The sequence below is a fragment of the Salvelinus sp. IW2-2015 genome, linkage group LG1, assembly GCF_002910315.2.
Source record: "Salvelinus sp. IW2-2015 linkage group LG1, ASM291031v2, whole genome shotgun sequence".
NCBI lineage: Eukaryota > Metazoa > Chordata > Actinopteri > Salmoniformes > Salmonidae > Salvelinus > Salvelinus sp. IW2-2015.
In genome coordinates, this window is record NC_036838.1 from 19427439 (window position 1) to 19455059 (window position 27621).

General features: G+C 43.5%; 1 protein-coding gene across 1 annotated transcript; it reads right to left on the reverse strand.

The window, feature by feature from the left end:
- Positions 1–1185: 1185 nt before the first annotated feature.
- Positions 1186–27621, reverse strand: LOC111962157 (thioredoxin reductase 1, cytoplasmic). The gene is made up of 16 exons (XM_023985026.2): positions 27238–27621; positions 26976–27036; positions 25361–25470; positions 24210–24317; positions 23605–23677; positions 17134–17256; positions 16685–16827; positions 16088–16203; positions 12855–13080; positions 12234–12326; positions 11891–11967; positions 4942–5098; positions 4486–4593; positions 2851–2946; positions 2354–2488; positions 1186–1802 (listed from the first exon to the last, which is right to left on the reverse strand). The coding sequence occupies exons 1-16, from the start codon at positions 27352–27354 to the stop codon at positions 1740–1742; spliced, it is 1806 nt and encodes a 601-aa protein (XP_023840794.1). The 5' UTR covers positions 27355–27621; the 3' UTR covers positions 1186–1739.

Below are 27621 nucleotides of genomic sequence, written 5' to 3' on the forward strand. Positions count from 1 at the left end.
CGATGAATGAAGGTAATTAAAATAATCCAATAATGATCTCATCACTATTAAACAGCACGCCCACTTGTATGGAAAGAGGGTTCTCAGCAAACAATGTGAAATCGAGTTGTTTTTCCTAAAATCCTCCCTCAGTTCAACTTTAAACGTACAGGTTCAATAATATAGGTTGAAGAACAATTGCCTCTAAAAATGGCCAACATATCTTTCCCTTTACCAATACACTTGTACTAATAATCATTTTTGATATGCAAGTAATGTCCCAGCTCCAATGTCAGTCACACTTGGCAACATGACACAAGCGGATCACGGTGTAGGCTACATTGCTGGCCCTTTCCAGTAAGAAGGAAACAACACTGCAGACTGAAGACTATACAGCCGACTCCGTATCACTGGAAATTAACATGCACAAGATTTCACCATCAACCACTAACCCTACTTTAGGCAACCACACGGAACAGGTCACTTCATGATAGAAGCAAAAATAAAAGTAACATATCTTCACTTTCACTTTGAGACAGCAAACGAACAGCCAAGATGATAGCTTGCATGTTGACATAACTTTTATTTGTCTTCAAAAGATCATCTACAAAGGTGATACCAGTGAAGCAGTCATTTATACAGTTTGACGTGTCACCGCTCAACAACAGTCAGATAGGACAGTATTTTAAGAGTAAATAAATTCCTCTACCAGATTGGCTACATCTCAAATACACAAATAATGCAGTGACAAACGAAACAGCAAACTGATACAAATAAGCATTTTTTTAAATTCTCCACTGTAAACTTAAGATGTATTTATTTTTAACATTGAGTACAATTCGAATTGTATGTATTCATTCCTTGGAAGTCCTAACAGAAAGTGTTTCCTGAAGCAGCAGAGCTTTGAATGTCGGAGGCTCTTTTTCTCTTAACTTCTGTCACCTTTTTGGGTAACACTTTGGTAGAAATTGGAACTGGGAGGCATCTTTAATCTAAGGCTAACGACCTTGATGTGGAGAAAGGTCGATACCATGAGAAATGCAGATTAAAAACAAACATAATCTTTGCCCACCACATTAACCTCAATGATTTTTTTGTCTTCATATGAGATATTTGATAGTACACTTCTGCCAATAATGTTGATGGCTTGACAGAAGAGACGTGATGACAAAAGAAACAATATCTTACGTGAGTGTATGTATGCGTGTGTAAAATGTGTTTMAGTTGGGGAGTTGGACGAAGGGTTCGGTCCACACCATGTGCCTTTGGACACAGAGGGACATCGGTCCTAGCCCACCACAGCGACTGGGTTAAGGGCCAGGACGTCAAACAGCACTCACACATCCCTAGAGGGGTGGTGCACCTCTGAGCAAGACACACAAGTGGCACCTCGTAAAAGCAGCAGAGTAACCCCGCTGTCTAGTAGGCTGTCCCATAGATCGTAACTCACCTCATCTCATTATCTCACCTTGTATGTCCACGCTACAGGCCACCTCAGTGCATCTTTTGGCTCAATCTTTCAGACAGTGAGACATATTTCCCCATCCACCTCTATTCCCAAATGAGTGGTTTTATTCATTCAGACCCCGCTACCCTGGTTTCTAATCACCTCATTGGTTTTTTTCCTGAGAAGAGATTGGTCTTGGATGTAGAATTTGAGTGGCGGCCAGGTTGGCAGAGATACAAGGTGAGAGGGAGGGCGAGATGGAGATATCTAAGATGAAGAACGGGACAGCCTGCTAAACGAGCAGGGTTTAACCTCAGCAGCCCGCCTGGGTGATGTCACCGCCCGAGCTCTTGGTCACCTCCATGGTGGTGAAGATCTGGAAGAGAAGAAGCAGAACGACCGTTGATCTCTGTGGTGTGGTGAGGCGCTGCGGCTCGTTCACAAATGTAAAAACAACTGGGCAAAAGCAACCGATTTAAAGCTACAACCATAGAGATGGATAGAGGGTACACTTGCTACAAAATACTGTGATAACATTAGCCTTAAACGTAATGGCAATAGTTGCCTGTGGTACTAACTGTCAGCTGTTACAGTAGTTAGTTTTCCAGCCTTTAGTTGACAATTAAATTCTTGATTTGATAGGTTCTAAGGTCGAATAACTTGTCGTGGCTCACTGCCAGATCGACTCAGGCAATCAGAAAACGTTCTGCAAGTTACTTTTTTTCACCGTGGAGGGACTTGCATGTTATACATTCACATGTCAATCAAAAGCAGTCATAGAAGTGATTAATGGGAAAGATGGAGATGGATAGAGGGCACACATCCTATGTCTACAACCGATCCGAGGAGGAGAGAAAACGAGGGCAAAAATGGGGGAGCAACTCTGGAATGAAACGCGGCCTGCAGCTGGTGGGCGATCSGTCTTACCTCAGCGCAGGTGGGGTGGATGCCGATGGTGTTGTCCAGCTGCTCTTTAGTMAGTCCGCACTTCATGGCCACGCCATAGCCCTGCGTCACCTCGCCTGCGTTGGGCCCCAGGTAGTGGAATCCGATCACACGGTCCTGCAGAGAGAGTGATGTTACCGATAGATCAAGTGTATAGGTCATCTACAAGTTTATGTTAGCCAGACCCTGCATATCGGAACTTGTATTCTTCAAAATGGCTATTGAATTCGACATGTGTGTCCATTGTTATTCTAGAATAGCTTTCAGAAACATGGTGTCAAAAGTGACAAAGTGTTCACATAGCTTCTTGACCGGAGACAAGGGTGGAACATWTTTGTTCCTCTAACAAAATAATTTTTCAGGTTTCCTGAATTTTTCAAATGTGAGAACTTTTGAACTCTACACAGCAAAAGTGACAATTGCAGTATCCATGAATCAAACAGGTAGTCAGGTGAGTTAGSAGAGAGGAGGGTTCCTACATTGTCCAGTTTATTGCAGATGATCTTGGAGTAGCACTTGTTGTTGTCCCTGTTGGGGACAGTGAACTCCAGAGGCCAGAAGAGACTGTGGTAYACCTACACAGTTAAGGACACACATTAAATACATACACATACAGAAAGGGCAGAATAACTTGAATTTAAAAAAGAATGTGTCATGCATGTATGTTTCTAGAGTGTGGTGTTATAACTAAGGCCCTGTGTTTTGTGCAAATGTGTGACATGTTTATTTTATTTAACCATTATTTAAATATTTTTTTCATCAAACTGTCACCTTTTCTTTTTATGCCAGATGGTCCAGCACCATCCTCAGACAATACCTTTCATTTAAATGGGCAATTCTCATGTCTGGATAAGGCTTAAAATACAGGATAAAATCCTGCCACGTCACATGATTGCACAAAACACAGGGCCCCATTTATAACAGTATTACCGCTATTGAACTTGACCTTTGTTTATTTTGTAAGTCATTCTRACCGCATCTGTCTCCACGTGCATATGTTACAGTACGGTTGTCAGTTGTGGTGTTAGTTCTTCATTGCAAAAACACTAACACCACAACATTAACCTGTGATATGTTAGTCCTAGTATTATACAGTCAGTGGACATTTTATTAGGTACACCCATCTAGTTCTGGTCGGACMCCCCATYGCTTCCAGAACAGCCTGAATTTYAGGGCATGGAAATGTTGCTCAATTGATCTCAAGGGACCTAACGTGTACCAGGAAAACATTCCCCACACCATTACACCACAGCCACCAGCCTATTAGGTTGACACCAGGCAGGTTGGGGCTATGGACTCATGCTGCTTATGCTAAATCGTGACTCAGCCATTAGCATGACGGAACCAGGATTCGTCGGACCAGGAAAAGCTTTTCCACCTCTCAATTGTCCAGTGTTGGTGATAGCATGACCCGCTTCTTGTTTTTAGCTGATAGGGGTGGAACCCGGTGTKGGTGTCTGCCGCAATAGACCATTCGTGACAAAGACCGGCGAGTTGTGTGGTCCGAGATTCCGTTCCGCACACCACTACTGCGCCGTTACTTGCCTGTTTGTGGCCCGCCCGTTAGCTTGCGCGATTCTTGCCGTTCTCCTTCGATCTCTTATCGATGTGTGGTTTTCGCCCACAGGACTGCCGCTGACTGGATGTTGTTTTGTTTGTCGCGCTCCTGTGCCTGAAAAGCCCAGGAGGACACGTCCGTTTCTGAGATACTGTAACCGGCGCGCATGACACAACGCTCAACCACGCTCAAAGTCGCTTAGGTCACTAGTTTTGCCCATTTTAACATTCGATCGAACAGTAACTGAATGCCTCGATGAGTTACTCTGTAGGAGCGAACCATTTGTGAACGGGGTGGTGTACCTAATAAWCTGACCACTGAGTGTATATGATCAGTATCACTGTTTAATAGCTGGCGAGTCAATATCCACATTTAAATTGGTATGCTACAATGCATATTGGAGATTGGAGCAGAGCCTAAATGTCAGTTGATTTCGGTCTGTAATGTTCAGTGGAAGTGGTGTGGAAGTGTGTGACGTGGCTGTAGTACCACTAGGCTGGAAGTGGGCTCTGTGTGTGTGTGTGTGTGTGTGTGTGTGTGTTCCGTCAGCAGCTACCTCCAAGTTGTCTTGGCCGTACAGCTCAATAGCTTTCTCCTCAGAATGCCCACAGGCGCCATACTCCAGAGGGGTGAACACAGTGGTGGGAACGTTTACGTAGTCACACTGCACACAACAACATTCAACCGCAGTTAATAATAAACAACAAGACATGACAATTTACAGAGATTCACCAGACAGAATATACTACAGTATGATGATAGAAGCTAGGGAACATTTTTACATGGTTTCTCCTAGTTTTTACATTTTAGGTGGAGAGCAAAGGCCCCGCCATATAACAYCAACGAGGGCCAACATTAAGATTTGAACTTGCAAGCAACAAAAGCCAATCTTATTAAAAGCAGAGGGACAACGGAGAGAAGAGTCACACTGACAAACTGCCATGGTCTATCAATAGAAAAGCATGTTGTTAACTCCCAAGGGGTGAATCGAGGCCCGCTGTCCAATAATTACCTTGAGTGAGGCTCCCGCGTACAGCCGGCGTGCCAACAGCTTTCCGGCCTGGATGGCCACGGGTGTCAGCTCCCACTTGCCCTCCAGGATGTCTCCGATGGCGTAGATGTGTGGCACGTTGGTCTGTTCCTCGTCGTTCACCGGAACCTTACCGTTCCTGGAGGAGGCGGGAAAAAATAAATAAAGAGTGGAAGCTTAGCTAGGGTAAAAAGACTGGCGACTCCCATTTGACTAATTATAGGATCGCCATGGAGCCACAAGTTGCAGATCCCTGGTCTAGACTTACTACACATACGTGTATAAGAACAGTTTGCAGAATACATACGCACCAATCTATGTACCTTTATTATGCAGCGGACGGATTGAAAAATGTTTAGGGCATCATAGGAACTCATTGGAGAACAGAGTAAAGTGAAAGGTCCAACAAGTACAGAATGTGGTCAATAAATCCCACTTGACAAATTAAGTGGAATACAAACAAAGTAAATATTTTAGCATTCCCAACGTGCGTTCTACATTAAGCTAAGACTAAAAATCGGTGAAAATATTCACACTGTTCGCAAATGAAAGTATCAGATCTTGCGACAGACATTCTCAGTGTAATGTGAAAGAATTATGTAATGTGACCATAGGATGTTGACAAAATAGTGGTTGTGTGTTTCCCGGTTGAGAAATATCTGTGCAAAGAACGCCATTGTTCCGTGATTGAGGGTAAACCAATAAGAGGGTGTTCGGGTCACACTTTTTAATGGTGCATTATTTAAGTAMAGAAAATACCATATACAGTGCATTCGGTAAGAATTCAGACCCCTTGACTTTTTCCACATTTTGTTACGTTACAGCCTTATTCTAAAATTGATTAAATTACCCCCCCACCTCAATCTACACACAATACCCCATAATGACAAAGCAAAAATAAGTTTAGAAATGTATGCAAATGTATAAAAATAAAATATCACATTTACACAAGTATTCAGACCCTTTACTCAGTACTTTGTTGAAGCACCTTTGGCAGCGATTACAGCCTTGCGTATTCTTGGGTATGAGTTTACAAGCTTGGCAAACCTAAATTCAGCAACAACAAAAAACGTTCTCACACGGTCAACTGTGTTAATTTTCAGCAAACTTAACGTGTTTAAATATTTGCATGAACAGAACAAGATTCAACAACAGTCAAACTGATTAAGTTCCACAGACATGTGACTAACAGAAATGGAATAATGTTAAAAGTCAAAATCAAAAGTAACAGTATCTGGTGTGGCCACCAGCTGCATTTACTGCAGTGCATCTCCTCGTGGACTGCACCAGATTAGCCAGTTCTTGCTGTGAGATGTTACCCCACTAATCCACCAAGGCACCTGCAAGTTCCCGGACATTTCTGGGGGGAATAACCCTAGCCCTCACCCTCCGATCCARTAGGTCGAAGACGTGCTTAATGGGATTGAGATCTGGGCTCTTTGCTGGCCATGGTAGAACACTGACATTCCTGTCTTGCAGGAAATCACGCACAGAACAAGCATTATGGCTGGTGGCATTGTCATGCTGGAGGGTCAAGTCAGGATGAGCCTGCAGGAAGGTTACCACATGAGGGAGGAGGATGTCTTCCCTGTAACGCACAGCGTTGATTGCCTGCAATGACAACAAGCTCAGTCCGATGATGCTGTGACACACCGCCCCAGACCATGACGGACCTCCACCTCCAAATGAATCCCGCTCCAGATTACAGGCCTCGGTGTAATGATCATTCCTTCAACGATAAACGCAAATCCAACCATCACCCCTGGTGAGACAAAACCGCGACTCGTCAGTGAAGAGCACGTTTTGAGTCCTGCCTGGTCCAGTGACGGTGGTTTTGTGCCCATAGGCGAGACTGTTGCATGGTGATGTCTGGTGAGGACCTGCCTTACAACAGGCCTTCAAGCCCTCAGTCCAGCCTCTCTCAGCCTATTGTGGATAGTCTGAGCACTGATGGAGGGATTGTAACTCGGGCAGTTGTTGTTGCCATCCTGTACCTATCCTGCAGGTGTGATGTTCGGATGTACCGATCCTGTGCAGGTGTTACAGGTGGTCTGCCACTGCGAGGACGATCAGCTGTCCGTCCTGTCTCCCTGTAGCTCCGTCTTAGACGTCTCACAGTACGGACATTGCAATTTATTGCCCTGGCCACATCTGCAGTCCTCATGCCTCCATGCAGMAGGTCTAAGGCACGTGCATGCAGATGAGCAGGGACCCTGGGCATCTTTCTTTTAGTGTTTTTCAGAGTCCGTAGAAAGGCCTCTTTAGTGTCCTAAGTTCACACAACTGTGACCTTAATTGCCTACCGTCTATACGCTGTTAGTGTCTTAACGACCATTCCACAGKTGCATGTTCATTAATTGTTTATGGTTCATTGAACAAGCATGGGAAACAGGGTWTAAACCCTTTACAGTGAAGATATTTGGATTTTTACAAATTATCGTTGAAAGACAGGGTCCTGAAAAAGGGAGGTTTCTTTTTTTGCTGAGTTTATATTTGAGGAGTTTCTCTCATTCTTCTCTGCAGATCCTCTCCAGCTCTGTCAGGTTGAATGGGGAGCGTCGCTGCACAGTTATTTTCAGGCCTCTCCAGAGATGTCAGATCGGGATCAAGTCCAGCCTCTGGCTGGGCCCCTCAAGGACATTCAGAGACTTGTCCCGAAGCCACTCCTGCGTTGTCTTAGCTGTGTGCTTAGGGTCGTTGTCCTGTTGGAAGGTGAACCTTCACCCCAGTCTGAGGTCCTGAGAGCTCTGGAGCAGGTTCTCGTCAAGGATCTCTGTACTTWGCTCCGTTCAGCTTTCCCTCGATTCTGACTAGTCTCCTAGTCCCTGCAGCGTATGAACTGCCAGATAGCTGCAACAAGATGTTGACATGCTCACACCAACATCTTGTGGCATCTGACCATGCTGAGTGAACGGCAAGAATGTGCTCGTGACTCAATGGTCGACCAACTGCTCTCTCCTTGAGTGACAGCGGGCAAGGCATGGTGGGAAGCGGCATGCAGAAGGAGGAGAGGAAGACAACTCAAGAAACAAAACGGAGTAAACTATAAAAACGGACATTACACATGCCTGAGTTGCATATCACATTTAACAAACCAAAACATAAAAATATTGTCATAGAAGGTAAAGTAAAAACGCCAACTGGCCCATGCATCAATAGCGGTACAGTCAAAATCGGGCATACCGCCCAGCCCTAGGTTGTGGACATGAAGAATGGAACTGACTGTCTGGGTGGGGCTAAGATCTTGCCATCACCAAAACGGGGACAAAGTATTCAACAACGATGAGGATGATTCATCAATTTCAAAGATATTACCGAGTTACAGTTCAAATGAGGAAGTCAGTCAATTGAAATAAAAGCATTAGGCCCTAATCTATGGATTTCACATGACTGGGAATACAGATATGCATATGTTGGTCACAGATACAGTACCTTAAATAAAGTAGGGAGGTGGATCAGAAAACCAGCCACTATCTATATTTCCCTTATGCTGCGTGACGCATATCCTTCGCATAGAGTTGATCAAGCTGTTAGTTGTGGCTTTTGGAATGTTGTCCCAGTCCTTTTCATTGGCTATGCGAAGTTGCTGGATATTGGAGGGAACTGGAACACACGGTCGTACACGTCGATCCAGAGCATCCCAAACATGCTCAATGGGTGACATTTCTGGTGAGTATGCAGGCCATGGAAGAACTGGGACATTKTCAGCTTCCAGGAATTGTGTACAGATCCTTGTGACATGGGGCCGTGCATTACCATGCTGAAACATGGGATGATTGCGGCGGATGACTGGCACAACAAATTGGCCTCAGGATCACGTCACAGATGTCGTCACAGTATTTAAATTGCCATCGATAAAATGCAATTGTGTTTGTTGTCCATAGCTTATGCCTGACCATACCATAAACCCACTTCCAMCATGGGGCACTCTGTTCACAATGTTGATGTCAGCAAACTTCTCGCCCACATGCCACCGTCTGCCCGGTACAGGGATACATCCGCGAAGAGCACACYTCTTCAGCGTGCCAGTAGCCATCGAAGGTGAGCATTTGCCCACTGAAGTCGATTAAGACGACGAACTGCAGTCAGGTCAAGGCCCTGGTGAGGTCGAGGCCCTGGTGAGGTTGATGAGCATGCAGATGAGCTTCCCTGAGACTGTTTGACAGTTTGTGCAGAAACTTTTCAATTGTACAAATCTACAGTTTCATCAGCTGTCCAGGTAGCTTGTCCCAGGCGATTCTGCAGCCGAAGAAGTCGGATGTGGAGTTCCTGGGCTGGCATGGTTACACATTGTCTGCGGTTGTGAGGCTAGTTGGACTTGCTGTTAAATTCTYTAAAAACAACAGAGGCTGCTTATAGTTGAGAAATTAACATTAAATTCCTGCAGTCATGCCAATTGCACGCTCCTTCAACTTGAGACATCTGTGGCATTGTGTTATGTGACAAAACWGCCTTTTATTGTCCCCAGCAAAAGGTGCACCTGTGTAATGATCATGCTGTTGAATCAGCTTCTTGATATGCCACACCCGTCAGGTGGASAGATTATCTTGGCAAAGGACAAATGCTCACTAACAGCGATGTAAAAATACACATGTAAACTACTASTCTGGTTGAAACCAAACTCAGTCCGCCTGACGTGGGTCTCTTTAGCCAGCCTGGTAAGCTACACTCATGTAGTGCAACCGAGAGGCCGAACCTGGTGCACCTTAAGCTGTGTGTCAGTCAGCCCAATGTTAAAGAGATTCTCCATTACGTTTGTAGAATTTTTTGCCAGTAGTTCTGAAAGGAGCACTCAAGAGCCAAAAGTGGTCCCCGAAATCTGCRTGCTACGTCACATATGTGCATCACGCCATTGCTCTCTCTCTCTCTCGCTCTGCTGTGTGTGCATCTGTCTAGTTGTCACTCAAATGGTGAGGTGCTGAACCTCATTGGCTGGAACACGAATTGCTAGGGGGCTGGCCCACGTGGGGGAAAATGTAAGGAAAATGGCGCTGCACAGCTTCCAGTAAACAGTCACTTTCAAACTACGGATTTCGTAGTTAATTGAGGTAAAACAGTAATTCTTCTCATAGATTAGGCATGTATGAACTACACATTCATTTCCTTAAATGCTGCTAGGGACMAGGTCATATGACTGAGGCATATGACTGACTAAGGCGCACTCACTCCTAAACCTGGCTCATGTGCTTGCTTAATCCCATTGGCCTAGAGAGCACTCTGTAGGGCTGACCCATTCATAACTGAACTGCATGTTAGAAACCCCATGAAAACACTTCTTCCTCAATCAATCCAGTTAACAATATTTTAAAGAAGCTTGAGATTTTTTTAGATACCGTTACGTCCCAATGTAACATCACAAGGGGGTTTCTCTCCTTACAAAGCACAAACACAGAAACTCTTATCCCCACAAAACCCCTCCCTGTCAGTTCTCATACACCTCTGGTGAGGCAATAGTGCTGAATCACCATGACTGTAGAGAGCCTTAAAGGTACAGGCGTGCGCACACACACACCCTTGTCTGCGTCACATTGGTGACAGCCGCGAGGGTGCATGGGTGGATGAATGAAATGAGAGAATGGAAGAAAATAAAAGGAACGGTACATTTTGTTTTGCCTAAAATGACATACCCAAATCTAACTGCCTGTAGCTCAGCCCCTGAACCAAGGATATGCATATTCTTGGTACCATTTGAAAGGAAACGCTTTGAAGTTTGTGGAAATGTGAAAGGAATGTAGGAGAATATAACAATAGATCTGGTAGAAGAAAATACAAAAAAAAAAAATAAAAAACGGTTGTTTTCTACAACCATCTTTGAAATGCAACAGAAAGGTCCCTACATCTAACCATCACTCTGGTTGTAATTGCGATGGTGTCCACAAGATGGCAGTGTATGTGCAAAGTWTCAGACGGATAACTTGAAGGACGAGCAAACTACATGACATTTAGTGTGAAGTCACCCAGGTACATTTGGGCAAATCGTGAAGGAGACATTTACATTCACATTACATTTGTCTGCAAGAATATCGTCAAATCTGTATACTTGGGACTTTGATTTAGCATTTCCAGTTTTAGTAACCATATTTTAAGTTAACTAAATGTTTTGAAAATGTTTTTCATAACTCTCCATATTCTTAATTTTTGTCCAAAAGGAAAGGCTTGATGTCACACAAGGTTAGCAGCAACATTTTGCGACAGATACTAGGTTTCCGCATACTCCCGTAAAGCCCCGCTCATTGGCTATCTWGCTAGCTTTGTTTGACCCCGATTGACTTTAACTTCGGAAAATAAGCACCAATCAAGTGAAGACTGGCCGCGTCATTGGCGTGCCATGAAGGCGTTGCTCTCTGACCAAATTCGGTGTCCTATAGGATATACTACACTCTTAATGATATACTGAAGCCTGGTTACATTCTAGGATCTCTGAGGAATACATACAAACGTGATTTGACTGGTTGAAACAACATATAGGGTTAGATTTACACCGATTCCTTCCTTCGCAAATTGAACGAATGGAAATACAAAATTGATCGTGCATGCTATATGGACCTTTTTAGGATATGACAAATAATTTTATCTAACAAAACCACACTTCATGTTATCTCTGGGACCCTACGGATGATACATTCTGAAATCTTGCTCTGATTTAAGTACACATKTCACCTTCAGAGGTGAATTTATCAAACCTAACGTGGTGAAAAAAGTGTTTTGTTGTTGGGAGCTTCAACTAATAGCATGGCATTTTTTCGCAGTAATAGCCACTGTAAATTGGACAGTGCAGTTATATTAACAAGAACTTAAGCTTTCAGCCGATATAAGACACTTATATGTACCGACATTTGTTGTTTCTCTAAAATCTGCGATCGTGACACACGGCGCTGAATGATTTACAACTGTCCCGTTGACGGGACGCCTATCCCGAAGTTAAACTTACTTGGGGTTGACTTTGACTCCGGCTTGATCCAGGCCGATCTTGCCTGTACACGCGTCACGCCCCACGGCTATCAACACCTGAGGGAGGACAAGGAAGTCACCGGGTTAACGGGACCATTCTCCCAGAAAATAAAGCCCAGTCATCCCTACAGAGCAAGAATGACTCAATTTTGCTGGACAAAACATCTTATAGTTAAGGCTCAAAGACTGACAATCATGCAGTTTGATAATGCAATATGTTAAAGTACTTTGTTTGCAGATTTAACTAACAGTATTGGTTTCATTCATAAGTGACAGATTTACTTTGGCTATTGGGGGTTAAGGGGACTTTAATGCGTACGTACAGTGTTGTATTCTCCCTCGATGGTCTCGTCACTCTCCGTGCTCTTGGCTGTCACCTTCAGCCTCCCAGGAGTGCCTGCCTCCAGCTCCTCCACCTGACATGTAAAATTAATTGTATGGGGGGGAAAAAATTTGTATCTAGCTACAAAATTCTCTATGATACTATAATGGCCAAGGCCGGGTGAACTGAAGGCATCTTTCACTCTGAAAGATCACGTGKTTTTTAATTTAGTTCACCTTCAAAGACTAACATCCATGAACTTYAGACTTAATCTGATGACAGGACTCTTCCGATAAATAGCTAAATATTACACAACTTCCCTGATTGTTCCCTGAACAATTTAGCCCAGGCATTTCCGAACCATAAAAAGGCCATAAAGAAAGCCCTGGACAGCTGAGTAAAGATACAAAGGGTGTAGTAGTAGTACCCGAGTACACATACTATTGAAATCATTTCAAATACTAGCCGTGCTTGATTAAGCTTAACTGTTGCGATGKGAACCAATAGGAAAGTCCCATGAGTGCAAACTTGACCCAGGCTAAGACAACGTTCAAAGTATTTGAAAGACTTCAAACACTATTTGAACCCAGGTCTAAGTAGTAGATAACTCACATTGGCTCACCTTGACTGGGACGTACTTCCGGAGGAACTTGACACCATGCTCTTCCATGTGTTCTCCGGCGCGGTTGGCCATGTCCTGGTCGAAGCCCCTCAGCAAGATGGAGCGTACCATGACCGTCACGTCCAGGCCCAGGCCCGCAAGGAAACCCCCGCACTCCAGCGCCACGTAGGACGCCCCGATCACCAGGGTCTTGCCCGGGCAGTGGGGGAGCGAGAACAGGTCATCGCTGCAGCAGACACCCACAGACAGGGGAAGATCAGCCATAGTAGGGTGCACTTCCGTTAAACCCATAATGCTCTTAGAAATGTATAAAAACGCCACAATTCACCCATTCTTTCTGCGAWTGGCATGTGAAATACCTGGAATATCAGATTCTTTCACTAGACCAGTGGTCACCAACTGGTCAATCGCGATCGACTGGTTGATCTTCAAGGCATTCCTAGTCGATTGCCAAACATTTCTGTAGAAATGCCAACGATAAAGCCTTGTGCTCCTATTTGTTTTAAGTTTGTCCCGGTTTGTGGTAGGTGCACTTGATTCAGCTGCCATCCGCGCCAAGTAAGCGAATTGTTCCCATTTAGAACCATTTCATTTGTCTCAAGGYAYAAAACTTGGCCGACCSGGAGGGCTAAATCAAGYGCACCTATTGCTGGCCAATCGGATTARGAGAGCTCAAAATCACTGTGCYTGCAGCTTCTACRGCAAAGTTTGATACTAAGTGAGATGTTAGAACTTTTAAAACTATGACCAGAGAGGGAGACTGTCAAGGAAGGCAGAAAAGAGCTGCTRTTTTTATGAGTGATTTCATGTTTTAAAAMGTTTTTAATTCAACACTGTACAAWCCATAAAACGTGCTYCTCCCTATTTACATTCTCACAACCAACCAGCACTGCAATGAATATGTAGCCTACATGTAGCCAAATGTAGTCCCTCTCGTAGGGACTACGAGAGGCGGACCCTCCGCTGCCCTCTCCTTCCATTCGTTGAAACTAACAATCAGAAAAATCCATTTTATTTTTATTTTTAAGAATGCTCAGCTTACAACTGATCTATTTAGCTCAAGTTTTGAAGTATATTATGGTCTGAGAAGAACAATATTGGCAGACCAAGCATGGCCAATATGACGTGATAATGTATTAGGCCTACTGCACAAACCTCACTCTTACAGAACAGTTTTTATTCAGTTAATGTTGCATAGGCTTACATTTGAGTCATGCTTAAAAAAAAAAAAAAATCTGAGTGGTAGACCTCGGCTTGGATATTGATTCCGAAAGTGACCTCGACTCAGAAAAGGTTGGTGACCACTGCATTAGACACAATGACTTCCTTTAACTGTTAAAACTCCCAAACTATAAACAAACAAAAAAGTCTGGCTAAAGACTGGTTATGTAGTCTGAAATGGGTCTGGGCGTGAACTTTGACACCAGTAGACAAGAATGCCCTCTGAAAATGTATTCAGTCACAAAACAACTATCAGGCATACAATTAGCTTTAAAGGGTACAGAGATGGATACYAGGGTCTGTCCCTATGACATGTAGGTTAGCAAAAGCCCACCGACGCAAAGAGGTTACTCTTCTCGACAACCTGTGTTTAGACAGGTGGGAGATTATAGCCTAATTAAATGAACGACCTGATACAAGACCTCCCGTGGTGGGAATTAGATATTTGAGCTCACCTGGGGAAGGTTTGTGTGTGTTCCAGAGCACAAGCTTAGCTGCAATGTTACACATCCACATATGTCCACATTTCACCTGCATGTCAGTGTTAGAAAAATCTATGCTTTTTCGGACTGAAGGGGGGGATTACCTGAACTTGTCCAATGAGAAACTTCCGTTTCTAATGCCGATGGAAWTAGTTTTACTACAGTGTACACTAATGAAGCCACCTGCAGTGTGTTTATACAGTGCATTCGGAAAGTAGTCAGACCCTTTGGCTTATACCACATTTTGTTACGTTACAGCCTTATTCTAAAATTGATTCAATTATTTCCCMCTCCTTAATCTACACMCAATACCCCATAATGGCAAAGCAAAAACAGGTTTAGAAATTTACCAAAAAATKTAAAACAGAAATACCTTATTTACATAAGTCTTCAGACTTTTTGCTATGAGACTTGAAATTGAGCTCAGGTGCATATAACGTCTACATAAGGTTCCAAAGTTGACAGTGCACGTCAGAGCAAAAACCAAGCCATGAGGTCAAAGGAATTGTCCGTAGCGCTCCGTGTAAGGATTGTGTCTAGGCACAGATCCGAGGAAGGTCCCCAAGAACACAGTGGCCGCCACCAATCTTAAAATGGAAGAAGTTTGGAACCACCAAGACTCTTCCTAGAGCTGGCTTCCCGGCCAAACTGAGCAATCGGGGGAGAAGGGCCTTGGTCAGGGAGGTGACCAAGAACCCAATGGTCACTGACAGAGCTCCTCTGTGGAAAGTACAGAGATCCTTGATGAAAACCTGCTCCAGAGCTCTCAGGACCTCAGACTGGGGTGAAGGTTCACCTTCCAACAGGACAATGACCCTAAGCACACAGCCAAGACAACGCTGGAGTGGCTTCGGGACAAGTCTCTGAATGTCCTTGAGTGGCCCAGCCAGATCCCGGACTTGAACCAGATCAAATATCTCTGGAGAGACCCGARAAATAGCTGTGCAGCAACACTCCCCATCCAACCTGACAGAGCTTGAGAGGATCTGCAGAGAGGAATGGGAGAAACTCCCAAAATACAKGTGTACCAAGCTTGTAGCGTCATACCCAAGATGAATCGAGGCTGTAATCGCTGCCTAAGGTGCTTCAACAAAGTACTGAGTAAAGGGTCTGAATACTCATGYAAATGTGATATTTCAGTTTTAGTTAATACATTTGCAAAAATTATGGGGTATTGTGCATAGATTGATGAGGGGGATTTAAAAAAAAAAAAAAATAGAATAAGGCAAAATGTGTAAAGAGTCAAGGGGTCTGCATACTTTCCAAATACACTGTATCTTGTTGTGTTGATTGAATAATGAGGGCTTTCCCCTGGCTGGACAGCAGTCAAATTGGATTGTGTGTTAAATAATTACTCTATCCAGGTGTTGCTGATGCATGCCAGATCTGGATAGGTATKTTACCTATCAGCTACCCRCATCATATGTTATAGCAATCGGGTGCCCGATGGCACAGTCAATGACACAACCATTGGTTGATGCATGCAACGTCTGAGCAAGTGGGGGAGGGGAGGGAGGGGTTTGGTCTCACCTGGTGATGCAGTACTCTTTGTCTCCGGGGATGCTCAGGTAACGCGGCCTCTCGCCCGTCGCCAGGATAAACTTAGCTGCTGTGTGGAAGGTCTCCTTTCCTCGCTTGTTGGTCGCCTGCGGAGGGGAAGTAGGGTGTTACACACCGAAAGAATAGTCGTTAAAAGTCACCTAGCGTATCCCAGTCTGTTGCGTCAATCCTACAGTATGGTTTAAATTAATCGATGCATCAATTCAAGGGTGYGGTTTGAAACCGTCCACGAGAGGGACATTAGCTGCTGTACTAAGTGTTGTGATGTGTGTTTGTACGGAGTCATTACATATCTTTGGGGTTTGTTTACGATAAGCCAAGGAACTAACACAGTCTCTATCCAGTTTCAGAATACATTGTGCTGTGCATAAAAAAAAAAAAGTTCACATCAATTTTACCCATTAGAAGACAATCAATTCAGTATGAAAATGTAAGGCAGTAAATTAAGTATGAAAATGGAAGGCAGTAAATTAAGTATGAAAATGGAAGGCAAGTCAATTCAAAATTAAAACGCATCAGAAAATAACCACCGTTAGACATTTGCTTATAAATTCATAGGGTGCCAACCTTGATTTTGTGCGGCTCGATGAACTCTGCGTAGGAGTTGACGTAGTTGACGTTTTTGTCGCGCAGTGCCACCCGGTAGCCCCAGTTCAACGAGCCAATGTGGTTGTTCACTGCCGTCTTCATCGTCTCCCAGTTGTGCTTCACTGGGAACCAGACCAGAATGACAAAGTCAACAAAAATGTCTTTAAAAAAAATGTGTATTTAGTCATTTATTACCCTAACTGAAAAAGTACTCAGCTGGAACTATTACATTTTGACCTCTTATGTTTCCAAAGAAAAAAAAGTGTACTCTTACACCTCATGTTTCATGCCTAGCACTGACCATGGCTCTGTTCCAAATATCCTTAGAAGCATACACCTTTGGATGAGGCCATGCGCTGAGCATGCTTTCCAAGTGGGTAATACAGACATTGTAACCTAACTAGACACAGTAACCTAACAGACGCTACCTGTCTCCTCGGGCAACTCCCAGCCAAACTTGCGGGCGTCCTGCATGGAGGTCCCTAGCAGGGCTGTCTGGTGCATCAGCTTCTTGGGGATGCAGCCCACGTTCACGCACGTTCCACCCAGGCCTGTCCAGGGACACATACAGAATCACACATTTGGAGATTTCATTTAGATTCCATTGAAACACGCAGACATGTTGCAACTGAAAACAGCTGTATTCTGCTAGCTATTTTGATTTATGCGTCGGTGGCCCTGCAGCAGTTTCTGTAAGATTGTATGTCTGARACAACTACAAGTTAGGTCGAAGACACACACGCTCGTAATATAGTATAACTATCTTCAAAGTAATGACTTGGGACGTCGGGTATAAKATGAAAGCTTATTTACGCTACATTTCACCACTTTAGACAGTTCAAAACAATAAAGAAGGTTGTTAGCGCAAGCCAGGCTAATCACTCGTCACTTGTTTATAACTGGAGCATTCTCATCACTTCCTGTCGCAAATCCATTCTGGTACTTGCAGTCAATAGTGTAATCCAATACAACAGATAGAGAACTATCTCCATCACATGAAATGTAATACAATTACTATTGTACATCTGTAAATAACTGTAGATAATCTCAATGAATTAACTGTAAAACTTAACTCCGTAACCCATTCAAGTTACCACAACCCCCCCCCCCCCAAAAAACTGTTCATCTAAATCGACTGAATAGGTCTCAACAAAGTCCGAGGTAGCACAAACTGAACATGACCTAACTARGCCATCTCGGCCTGGAAAAAGTTACTTGATCTTCCCTAGTTTCCAGGTTTGTCAGGGTGTCATCTTCTCCGATGAGTGCAACGYCACCCACTTTTAGTGTGGTGGGCTGTGTGCTGACTAAGTCCAGCGAGTAGTCTCTTCGCCAGCTGTGACCAGCTTCTGGAACAAGTCTCTGCCTGTAYTTACATCTGCATACCTTTTCCTACCTTGTTGAGCATCATTCGGAAATAGCTTGGGCGCCAGGAAGTGGACTGGTGTCAGGAGTTGTGGTTCAATCACTTCATTGTACTTCAAGGTCAGAGGCCTAGAGATTAGAATTGCTTCAACCCGTCAGGACTGTGCACACTACATTTACATTTTTGTAATTTAGCAGATGCTCTTGTCCAGAGTTGCAGTAGTGAGTGCATTTTCATATTTTGTTTGTACATAAGTGAACAGCGCAATGTAGGACTTCTTCACAGAACCATTTGCTTTCACGTGGAACGGTCCTGCAAGATCCACATCTGTGGTGGGGATTCAGTTATTCTGTCTTTTGGTAAAAGCACAGTGACCTGCAGTCCGGCCTTTGCTTTGAATCTCTTGCAGACTGTGCATCTAGCCATGGTGCTCATGACTAGCACGCAAGATCCAGTATCTTTGATATGCACTAGAGTGACTGATATTCCAGAATGCATCACCTTCTCATGATAGTACTACATCAGCATTTCTGAGTATCTGGGTTTKCTGTGGCAGAACCCATGGGTGGTGCTCTCTGAATGGGATGTTGGACTGTTGCATTCTTCCTCCTACATCGAGTAGTTCTTCCTTGTCCAGGAACAGTTTCAGTTGTTTGATTTCACAGTCATTGTTTAGGTTTTCCTGCCTTCAGCAGTTTGATCTGACTGAAACGCATGTGACTTTGAGCCAGTACTTTTCTGCTTCAAACAGTTTGTCAGTCAGTTCACCTTGTGTCTGTGTTTGTATGAGCATTGGCTGTGAATCTCTATATCCAGGCAGTCACTCTGAACACTTTCAGTTTGCTGTACCCTTCGAGCTCCAACAATGGTTCAGTGATGTGTGTTGTTTACAGTGACCGGACTTAAGTTCTGTGATCATGGCCTCCCGGGTGGCGCAGTGCTAGCAGTGCCACCTGAGACTCTGGGTTCGAGCCCAGGCTCTGTCACACCTGGCCGCGACCGGGAGGTCCATGGGGCGACGCACAATTGGCCTAGCGTCGTCCGGGTTAGGGAGGGTTTGGCCGGTAGAGATATCCTTGTCTCATCGCGCACTAACGACGAGGTCGCTAGATGCACAGTGTTTCCTCCGACACATTGGTGCGGCTGGCTTCCGGGTTAGATGCGCGCTGTGTTAAGAAGCCGTGCGGATTGGTTGGGTTGTGTTTCGGAGGACGCATGGCTCTTGACCTTCGTCTCTCCCGAGCCCGTACGGGAGTTGTAGCGATGAGACAAGACAGTAACTACTAACAATTGGATACCACGGAATTGGGGAGAAAAAGGGGAGAATAAAAAAATGTATAACTTTTTTTAAAGTTCTGTGATCACCTCTTCCGGAACCTTGTCATCATTAGCTTCCTCTGACTGATCGCTAGGTCCGTTCCACCATAGCTGGCTCTAAAGTTTTGAACAGTTTGTCCTCCTTAAGGAGAATGGCTGGATTTGTTTTCCCTTCATTGGGTGACCATGACTCTCGGTTGGTCAAGGACTGTTTGCGACAAACGGTTTCCATTTTTGAGCTGAACTGCAAATCCAATGCAGCACAATCATTGAGTCTGTCCACACTAATCTGTGTTTGTACCATTTTTCAGTGTGGTCAGATTGTTTGCTAGTCTCGCTCCAATCATAGCTCCCATGAGCTCCAAGCGTGGCAGTGTCATTTTCTTGAGAGGGGCCATCCTGGACTTGTTTCTCCGTTTTGTGTTACACCTTACAGGTAAGATACTGCCTTTTCTCTTGTGTTACAGAACATGTCTAGTTTCAGGGTGTGGCTTTTCTGAGGCTGCATGTCTGTTCTGTACCACCTTGGTATGGCAAGATGGTGTAGTTCTGAACACATTCTAGTGTCAAATCAGTGGTAACTCTTTTGTCCAAGCTGAGTCCGATCACGCTGCACGTTGGTCCGAGTATGCTTCCAACGATCGTGACAATAATAGTAGAGTGATTTATTTCAGATTTTATTTCTTTCATCACATTCCCAGTGGGTCAGAAGTTTACATACACTCAATTAGTATTTGGTAGCATTTCCGTTGAACTTGGGTCAAACGTTTTGGGTAGCCTTCCACAAGCGTCCCACAATAAGTTGGGTGAATTTTGGCGCATTCCTCCTGACAGAGCTGGTGTTTATACTTGCATACTGTTGTTTGCATAGATGAACGTTGTACCTTTTGCTCCCAAAGATGAACCAGACTTGTGGAGGTCTACAATTTTTTCTGAGGTCTTGGCTGATTTATTTGGATTTTTCCATGATGTCAAGCAAAGAGGCACTGAGTTTGAAGGTAGGCCTTGAAATACATCCACAGGTACACCTCCAATTGCCTCAAATGATGTCAATTAGCATATCAGAAGCTTCTAAAGCCATGCCATTTTCTGGAATTTTCCAAGCTGTTTAAAGGCAAAGGCACAGGAATTGTGATACAGTGAATTATAAGTGAAATAATCTGTCTGTAATCAATTGTTGGAAAAATGACTTGTGTCATGCACAAAGTAGATGTCCTAATCGACTTGCCAAAACTATAGTTTGTTTAACAAGAAATTTGTGGAGTGGTTGAAAAACKAGTTTTAATGACGCCAACCTAAGTGTATGTAAACTTCCGACTTCAACTGTACATACATACATACATACATACATACATACCAGTATGTGGACAACCCTTAAAATTAGTGGATTCGGCTAATTCAGCCACACCCGTTGCATAAAATCAAACATATAGCCATGCACTCTCCATAGACAAACATTGGCAGTAGAATGGCCTTCCTGAAAAGCTCAGTGACTTTCAACATGGCACCGTCAAAGGATGATACCTTTCCAACAAGACAGTTCATCAAATTTCTACCCTGCTAGACCTGCCCCGGTCAACTGTTAGTGCTGTTATTGTGAAGTGGAAATGTATAGTAGCAACAACGGCTCAGCCTCAAAGTGGTAGGCCACACAAGCTCACAAACAGGACTGATGAGTGCTGAAGCGCGTATTTTTATTATTTTTTTTTTTTTTTACAATTGCTTGTCCTCAGTTGGAACACTCACTTCAGAATTCCAAACTGCCTCTGGAAGCAACGTCAGCACAAGAACTGTTCGTCGGGAGCTTCATGAAATGGGTTTCCATGGCCGAGCAGCTGCACACAAGCCTAAGATCACCATGCGCAATGCCAAGTGTTGGCTGGAGTGGTGTAAAGCTCATTGGACTCTGGAGCAGTGGAAAGTGAAGTAATGAATCACGCTTCACCACCTGGCAGTCCAACGGACAAACCTGGGTTTGGCAGATGCCAGGAGAACGCTACGTGCCCCAATGTATAGTGCCAACTGTAAAGTTAGGTGAAGGAGGAATAATGGTCTGAGGCTGTTTTTCCATGGTTCGGGCTAGGCACCTTAGTTCCAGTGAAGGGAAATCTTAACCCTAAAGCATACAGTGACATTATGTGTATTAGAGGTCGACCGATTAATCGGACTGGCCGATTTATTAGGGCCGATTTCAAGTTTTCATAACAATCTGTATATATATWTWTTTTTTTACACCTTTATTTAATTAGGCAAGTCAGTTAAGAACACATTCTTATTTTCAATGACAGCCTAGGAACGGTGGGTTAACTGCCTTGTTCAGGGGCAGAATGACAGATTTTTACCTTGTCAGCTCGGGGATTCGTTTTTGCAACCTTCCGGTTACTAGTCCAACGCTCTAACCACCTGCCTTACATTGCACTCCACGAGGAGCCTGCGTGGCAGGCTGACTACCTGTTACACGAGGGCAGCAAGAAGCCAAGGTAAGTTGCTAGCAAGCATTAAATGTATCTTATAAAACAATCAATCTTAACATAATCACTAGTTAACTACACATGGTTGATGATATTACTAGTTTATCTAGCGTGTCCTGCGTTGCATATAATATAATCGATGCCTGTTAATTTCTCATCGAATCACAGCCTACTTAGACAAACGGGTGATGATTTAACAAGCACATTTGCAAAAAAAGCACTGTCGTTGCACCATTGTACCTATCCATAAACATCAATGCCTTTCTTTAAAATCAATACACAAGTATATATTTTAAACCTGCATATTTAGTTAATATTGCCTGCTAACATTCATTATAATTAAGTCTATGATTTGATAGAGCAGTCTAACTGTGCGGTGGTAGGCAGCAGCAGGCTCGTAAGCATTCATTCAAATAGCACTTTMSTGCGTTTGCCAGCAGCTCTTCGCAATTCTTCAAGCATTGCGCTGTTTATGACTTCAAGCCTATCAACTCCCGAGATGAAGCTGGTGTAACCGATGTGAAATGGCTAGCTAGTTAGCGGGGTGCGCGCTAATAGCATTTCAAACATCACTCGCTCTGAGACTTGGAGTGGTTGTTCCCCTTGCTCTGCATGGGTAACGCTGCTTCGAGGGTGGCTGTTGTCGATGTGTTCCTGGTTCGAGCGAGGAGAGGGAGGGAAGCTATACTGTTACACTGGCAACACTAAAGTGCCTATAAGAACATCCAATAGTCAAAGGTATATGAAATACAAATCGTAGAGAGAAATAGTCCTATAATTCCTWTAATAACTACAACCTAAAACTTCTTACCCGGGAATATTGAAGACTCATGTTAAAAGGAACCACCAGCTTTCATATGTTCTGAGCAAGGAACTTAAACGTTAGCTTTTTTACATGGCACATATTGCACTTTTACTTTCTTCTCCAACACTTTGTTTTTGCATTATTTAAACCAAATTGAACATGTTTCATTATTTATTTGAGGCTAAATTGATATTATTGATGTATTATATTAAGTTAAAATAAGTGTTCATTCAGTATTGTTGTAATTGTCATTATWACAAAAAAGAAAAATAAATAAATAAATAGGCCGATTAATCGGCATCGGCTTTTTTTGGTCCTCCAATAATCGGTATCGGCGCTGAAAAATCGTAATTGGTCGACCTCTAATGTGTATTCAACTTTGTGGCAACAGTTAGGGGAAGGTCCTTTCCTTTTTCCGCATGACAATGCCCCCAATGCGCAAAGTGAGGTCCCTACAGAAATGGTTTGTCGAAATTGGTGTGGAATAACTTGAGCCTTGACCTCAATCCCATCGACACCTTTGGGATGAATTGGAACGCCGACAGAGCCAGGCCTAATCGCCCAACAGCAGTGCCCGACCTCACTAATGCTCGTGGCTGACTGGAAGCAAGTCCTCGCAGCAATGTTCCAACATCTAGTAGAAAGACTTCCCAGAAGAGTGGAGGCTGTTACAGCAGCAAAGGGGGGAACCAACCTCATATTAAAACACCTATGATTATGGAATGAGATGTTTGACGATCAGGTGTCCACATACTTTTAGTCATGTAGTGCAGTTCTCGATCACATAAAAGTAATACAATTACCATTGCACGTCAATAAAATCTTTAGATAATCTGAATGAAATAACTGTAAACATGAACTCGGTAACCCCTTAAAGTTAATGAAACGTTGGTTGAAGAAGAGTGACACGTAAGGAGTACGCCAGGGAAGCCCTACTCACCCCAGGTGTTCCCTTTCGGCGTGGGCWCCACATAGTCCAACACCATCACCTTCTTCCCCAGCGTCGCTGCCTCCTATCCCATGAGAAGCACAAGAGGGCAGACGTCCATTTAGACAACTTGATTAAAAGGTACTCAGCAATACTCAAGAGAATAAACAGGGTAGAGGGTCAATTTCCGCAACTAAGACGGTTGAAGCTCGAGGCTCAACTTCTAAACTGTTTTGGTGCCCCGATTACCATTCAGTTGAACAGGGCGAAGCGAACACGTGCCCATGCGCAGATACTGTGTGTGACTGTGTGAGAGCGAAGTGTTGCATCTCGCTCATCTCAATATCTGCGGTGCTGCTTGTGGCAACTTCATTTCGCAGAGTCTGAAAACATTACTAGCAGTCAAAGCTCATTAGAGAAGGTTTGAGGGAAACCTTGGATCCTCTCCTCCAATCCGTTTTGAGAGGAATTGAGGAAACAAGGACAGAGGAAGCAAGGATTGGACAGCTAGTAATGTTTTCAGACATTAGAGCCTTCCTTCAAGGGCCGCATCACTTGAAAAGGTGCAGGCCTGTAGTTATGCTTGGTTTGAGATGCACTGTCTGGGAGGCTCTCACCTTTGAGCAGGCCAGGCCTCCCGATCCGCCCCCGATGACGATGAGGTCATACTCGTAGACCTCATTCTCCCCGCACAGTAGCTTTTGCAGGATGCCATCTTTGTGGGCCTGAGAAGAGGATGACAGGTGGTCAGCTACCATTGCAAGAACAACATTAACCCAACAAAATCTTTAAAAAAGGCACACAAACATGTTTCAGCTTGTGGTGGGAAAAAAACTAATGTAATGCAGTAAGGACACCCGACATGCTGATTTATGATGCCGAAAAAAAGGTGTTATTCAAAAATGTGCATGGCTGTGAGGTTATTCTACATTCAATWGCGATGCCGACACCATTCATGCCGGAGAGGGTGTTCTTCATGCCACATAAAATGCCTTCGACGGAACTAAACCAGCATTTCCATGATAAGGGCAGGAGACAGAACGCATGTACATCTTAAGGATAATAATACATTATACACTGAAGGAGAATGTGTTGGTGGCTTCAAGTAAAGCATAAGCTATTGTGTCATGCTGGCAAAGTGCCCTCTTATGCAACGCATGAAAAAACAAAAACATAGTTTCATGAGCTAATTGCAGCTCAGTGTAGAGGGAAGAGGAGACTCTAGATTTGGGTGTTCTTAAGTAGCCATTTTTATGTAAATAGAAGTTTGGCAGTAGCATCAGGCTCTTATAACCACACTTGACCCAAATAGATCCACTCAACCCTTGTTTCTGGCAAATGGACAAAGACACTCTTCAGTAATATTACAATGCAATTAAAGCCTGCAGTGGGCATAATTTACCACATGCTAAAATGCAAGGGGAACCTATGACATCAAATGTAAATGTATCTTTCTTTGCCAAAACCTGACATTTCAGCAGAAGTTTGAGTAATGGGTCCTGTGTGGCTCAGTTGGTACAGCATGGCGCTTGCAACGCCAGGGTTGTGGGTTAAATTCCCACTGGGAACCAATATGGGGGGGGGGGGGTATGAAAATGTATACATTCACTACTTTAAGGTCACTCTGGATAAGAGCATCTGCTAAATGACTAAAATGTAAATCAAAACAGGATAAGTCCAAAAGTCTAAAAGTTTGTGGCATTTGCAAAAACACAAGTGAAATGAGAGTGAAGTTGTTCTTGAAATCGTACGCTACAACGATCCATACCTGCATTGTTTTGTCACAGCCGCCAATGTGGGTTTTGTTGACGAAGACATTGGGGACAGTTTTCTGCCTGGTCATCTCAAGCAGAAGTTCTTGATAGTTTGATCCATCATCTAGACAACAGTTAAGAGATGTCAGCAGAGTAGCAGCTAAATGTATATGAAATTAACCATTCATATCTCTGTCATGTACACTAGGGTCATTATACGTGACATTCATACAAACAGTACATGTATAATAAACATTACAGGTGTCCCTGACAAAATAATAATACTTGCAACACTGTATCAACTATTAACTTGCAACATTTTATWAAATATTCTGGGCCCTCAGTTTCCTGTTCCTGGAATAATAATATATTGAATGCATTAACAGAAATTAGCGAAACAAACATTGTAGATTAGAAATTATAGGAATTAACAGTAAATGTACTACTGGTGATATGTAAATGCGGAACTGATTGAGACAGACAGTCAAATGCAAACAATTCACACAAATGAACTTATGAAACAATGAATGTGCACAAATTGGCAGGAGAGAGTGCATTCTGGAGAGAGAGGTGCATTGGGCATCTTAGCCACACTCCCCTTCTTGGACTTCCCCATCCCCACGGCCTCCGCAATCGATTAGTACACCGAGATCGTCGTCGAATAAGACTGGTGTCCCGTGTTATGAAAAATATATATTATACACATTCGCTTCTGCTCGATTAAAACAAATCTAGCTCGACCAACAGCCTATCGAACAAACAATCGCCCAGTCGACTAATTGGGGTCAGCAGTAAACGTAAAACATACAACAACTTAAATGCTAAGTGCTGACAGTGGGTTCAGTCTGATGTAAATGTACTTTGGGTCTGTTCTGCAAACAAACAGTTTAAATACACTGCATAATTCAGTACTGGCAATCTTTTCTAAGTATATTTTCCAGAGCAATTTATGTAGTGCCCAGTGTGTATTTACCAGAACAGCTGTGACCGGTGAGAGATAAAATGGCCAAGCATCCAGAGGAGTGAAAGAGATTGAGGGAGTGACTCRGCACATTTTGTGGTGGCCCTAACAAACATTGACAGTGTATTCTGTGGTAAAACATTAACATATTGACTATGCAAGTAAAAACAATGATAATTTTATTAAAAGGCACCCATTAGCCTTTTTTTTTTACCTTCTGATCAACCATTAACAAGTGAGAAATATCAGATAAAGCAATAAGGAACAGCTTTACGGTGAGCTTGAGGAAACAACCCATTACTAGAATAACAGATCCTGTACATATTTGTATGTTTTACCATTCAAAAGACATATTGCAAATGTGTATGGTCCATCAACATCTCCCAAGTTAATTTTAATTTACCCCTTGCACTTGATAGTCCACACTGACTGAGTGACAGCATGACCAGGCAACTGGTCTGGAGGCGTGGATCCTTAGTAGAGTACTACGTAATACCTTTTGAACTTCCATTGCCAATTCAATGATATCCCAAAACGTATAGCCAACTTTACTGAGGCTAGAAAAATACTGGTCATATAACAAAGAACTACATGTCAGACTTTTGAATGCTGTACATCGGCCTTCACAGAAAGAAGCTTGCCACCACTTCCTGTGAACAATTCCTTACCAATTAGATCCAGCTCCACCACATTGCAATTCACGTTCAGTTCCTTGAACAGATCCTTCACCTGGAAAGCAAAACAAATATGCTGCTTGAATCCCGTTTTATCTTCGCTGGATTAACTAACGTTACCCATCTATCTATCCAGCGTGTTACTGTAGTCATTTAACGTTACTTAGTTCTGTCAGAAGCTAGCAAGTAACCGACTACTACTAACTAGCTAGCAAGATAGGTAGACAAAAAGTATAAACAAATATGTTGGACTTACTTTCACACAAAATGGACAGTAGCTTTTACTGAATACCAACACTTGGTTTGAATCAATAAGCTCCTGTATCCGAGATTTTAGTTGATTCCTCCCAGAGTCAGTGTCGATGGGAGGCATTGTTGGACTATTTTCGCCTGGCTTGCCTCCTGGCAAGCTTGAACGTATGCGAAAAATGGGAAAGAGCGGAGCGAAACACGCAATCTAGCTGTTAAACGATGACCCAGCAAGTCCGATTTCTCAAGTAGTTGTTGTTGCGAATCACAGATAGATAGAAACTACCTTGTTAGCTAGATATAATTCCAACGGGTCAACTTTTGCCCTCATGTCGTTTCAGCACCCGCCCGGTATATCAACCCCGCGAAATGTCTTGCGTAAATCTTGTTT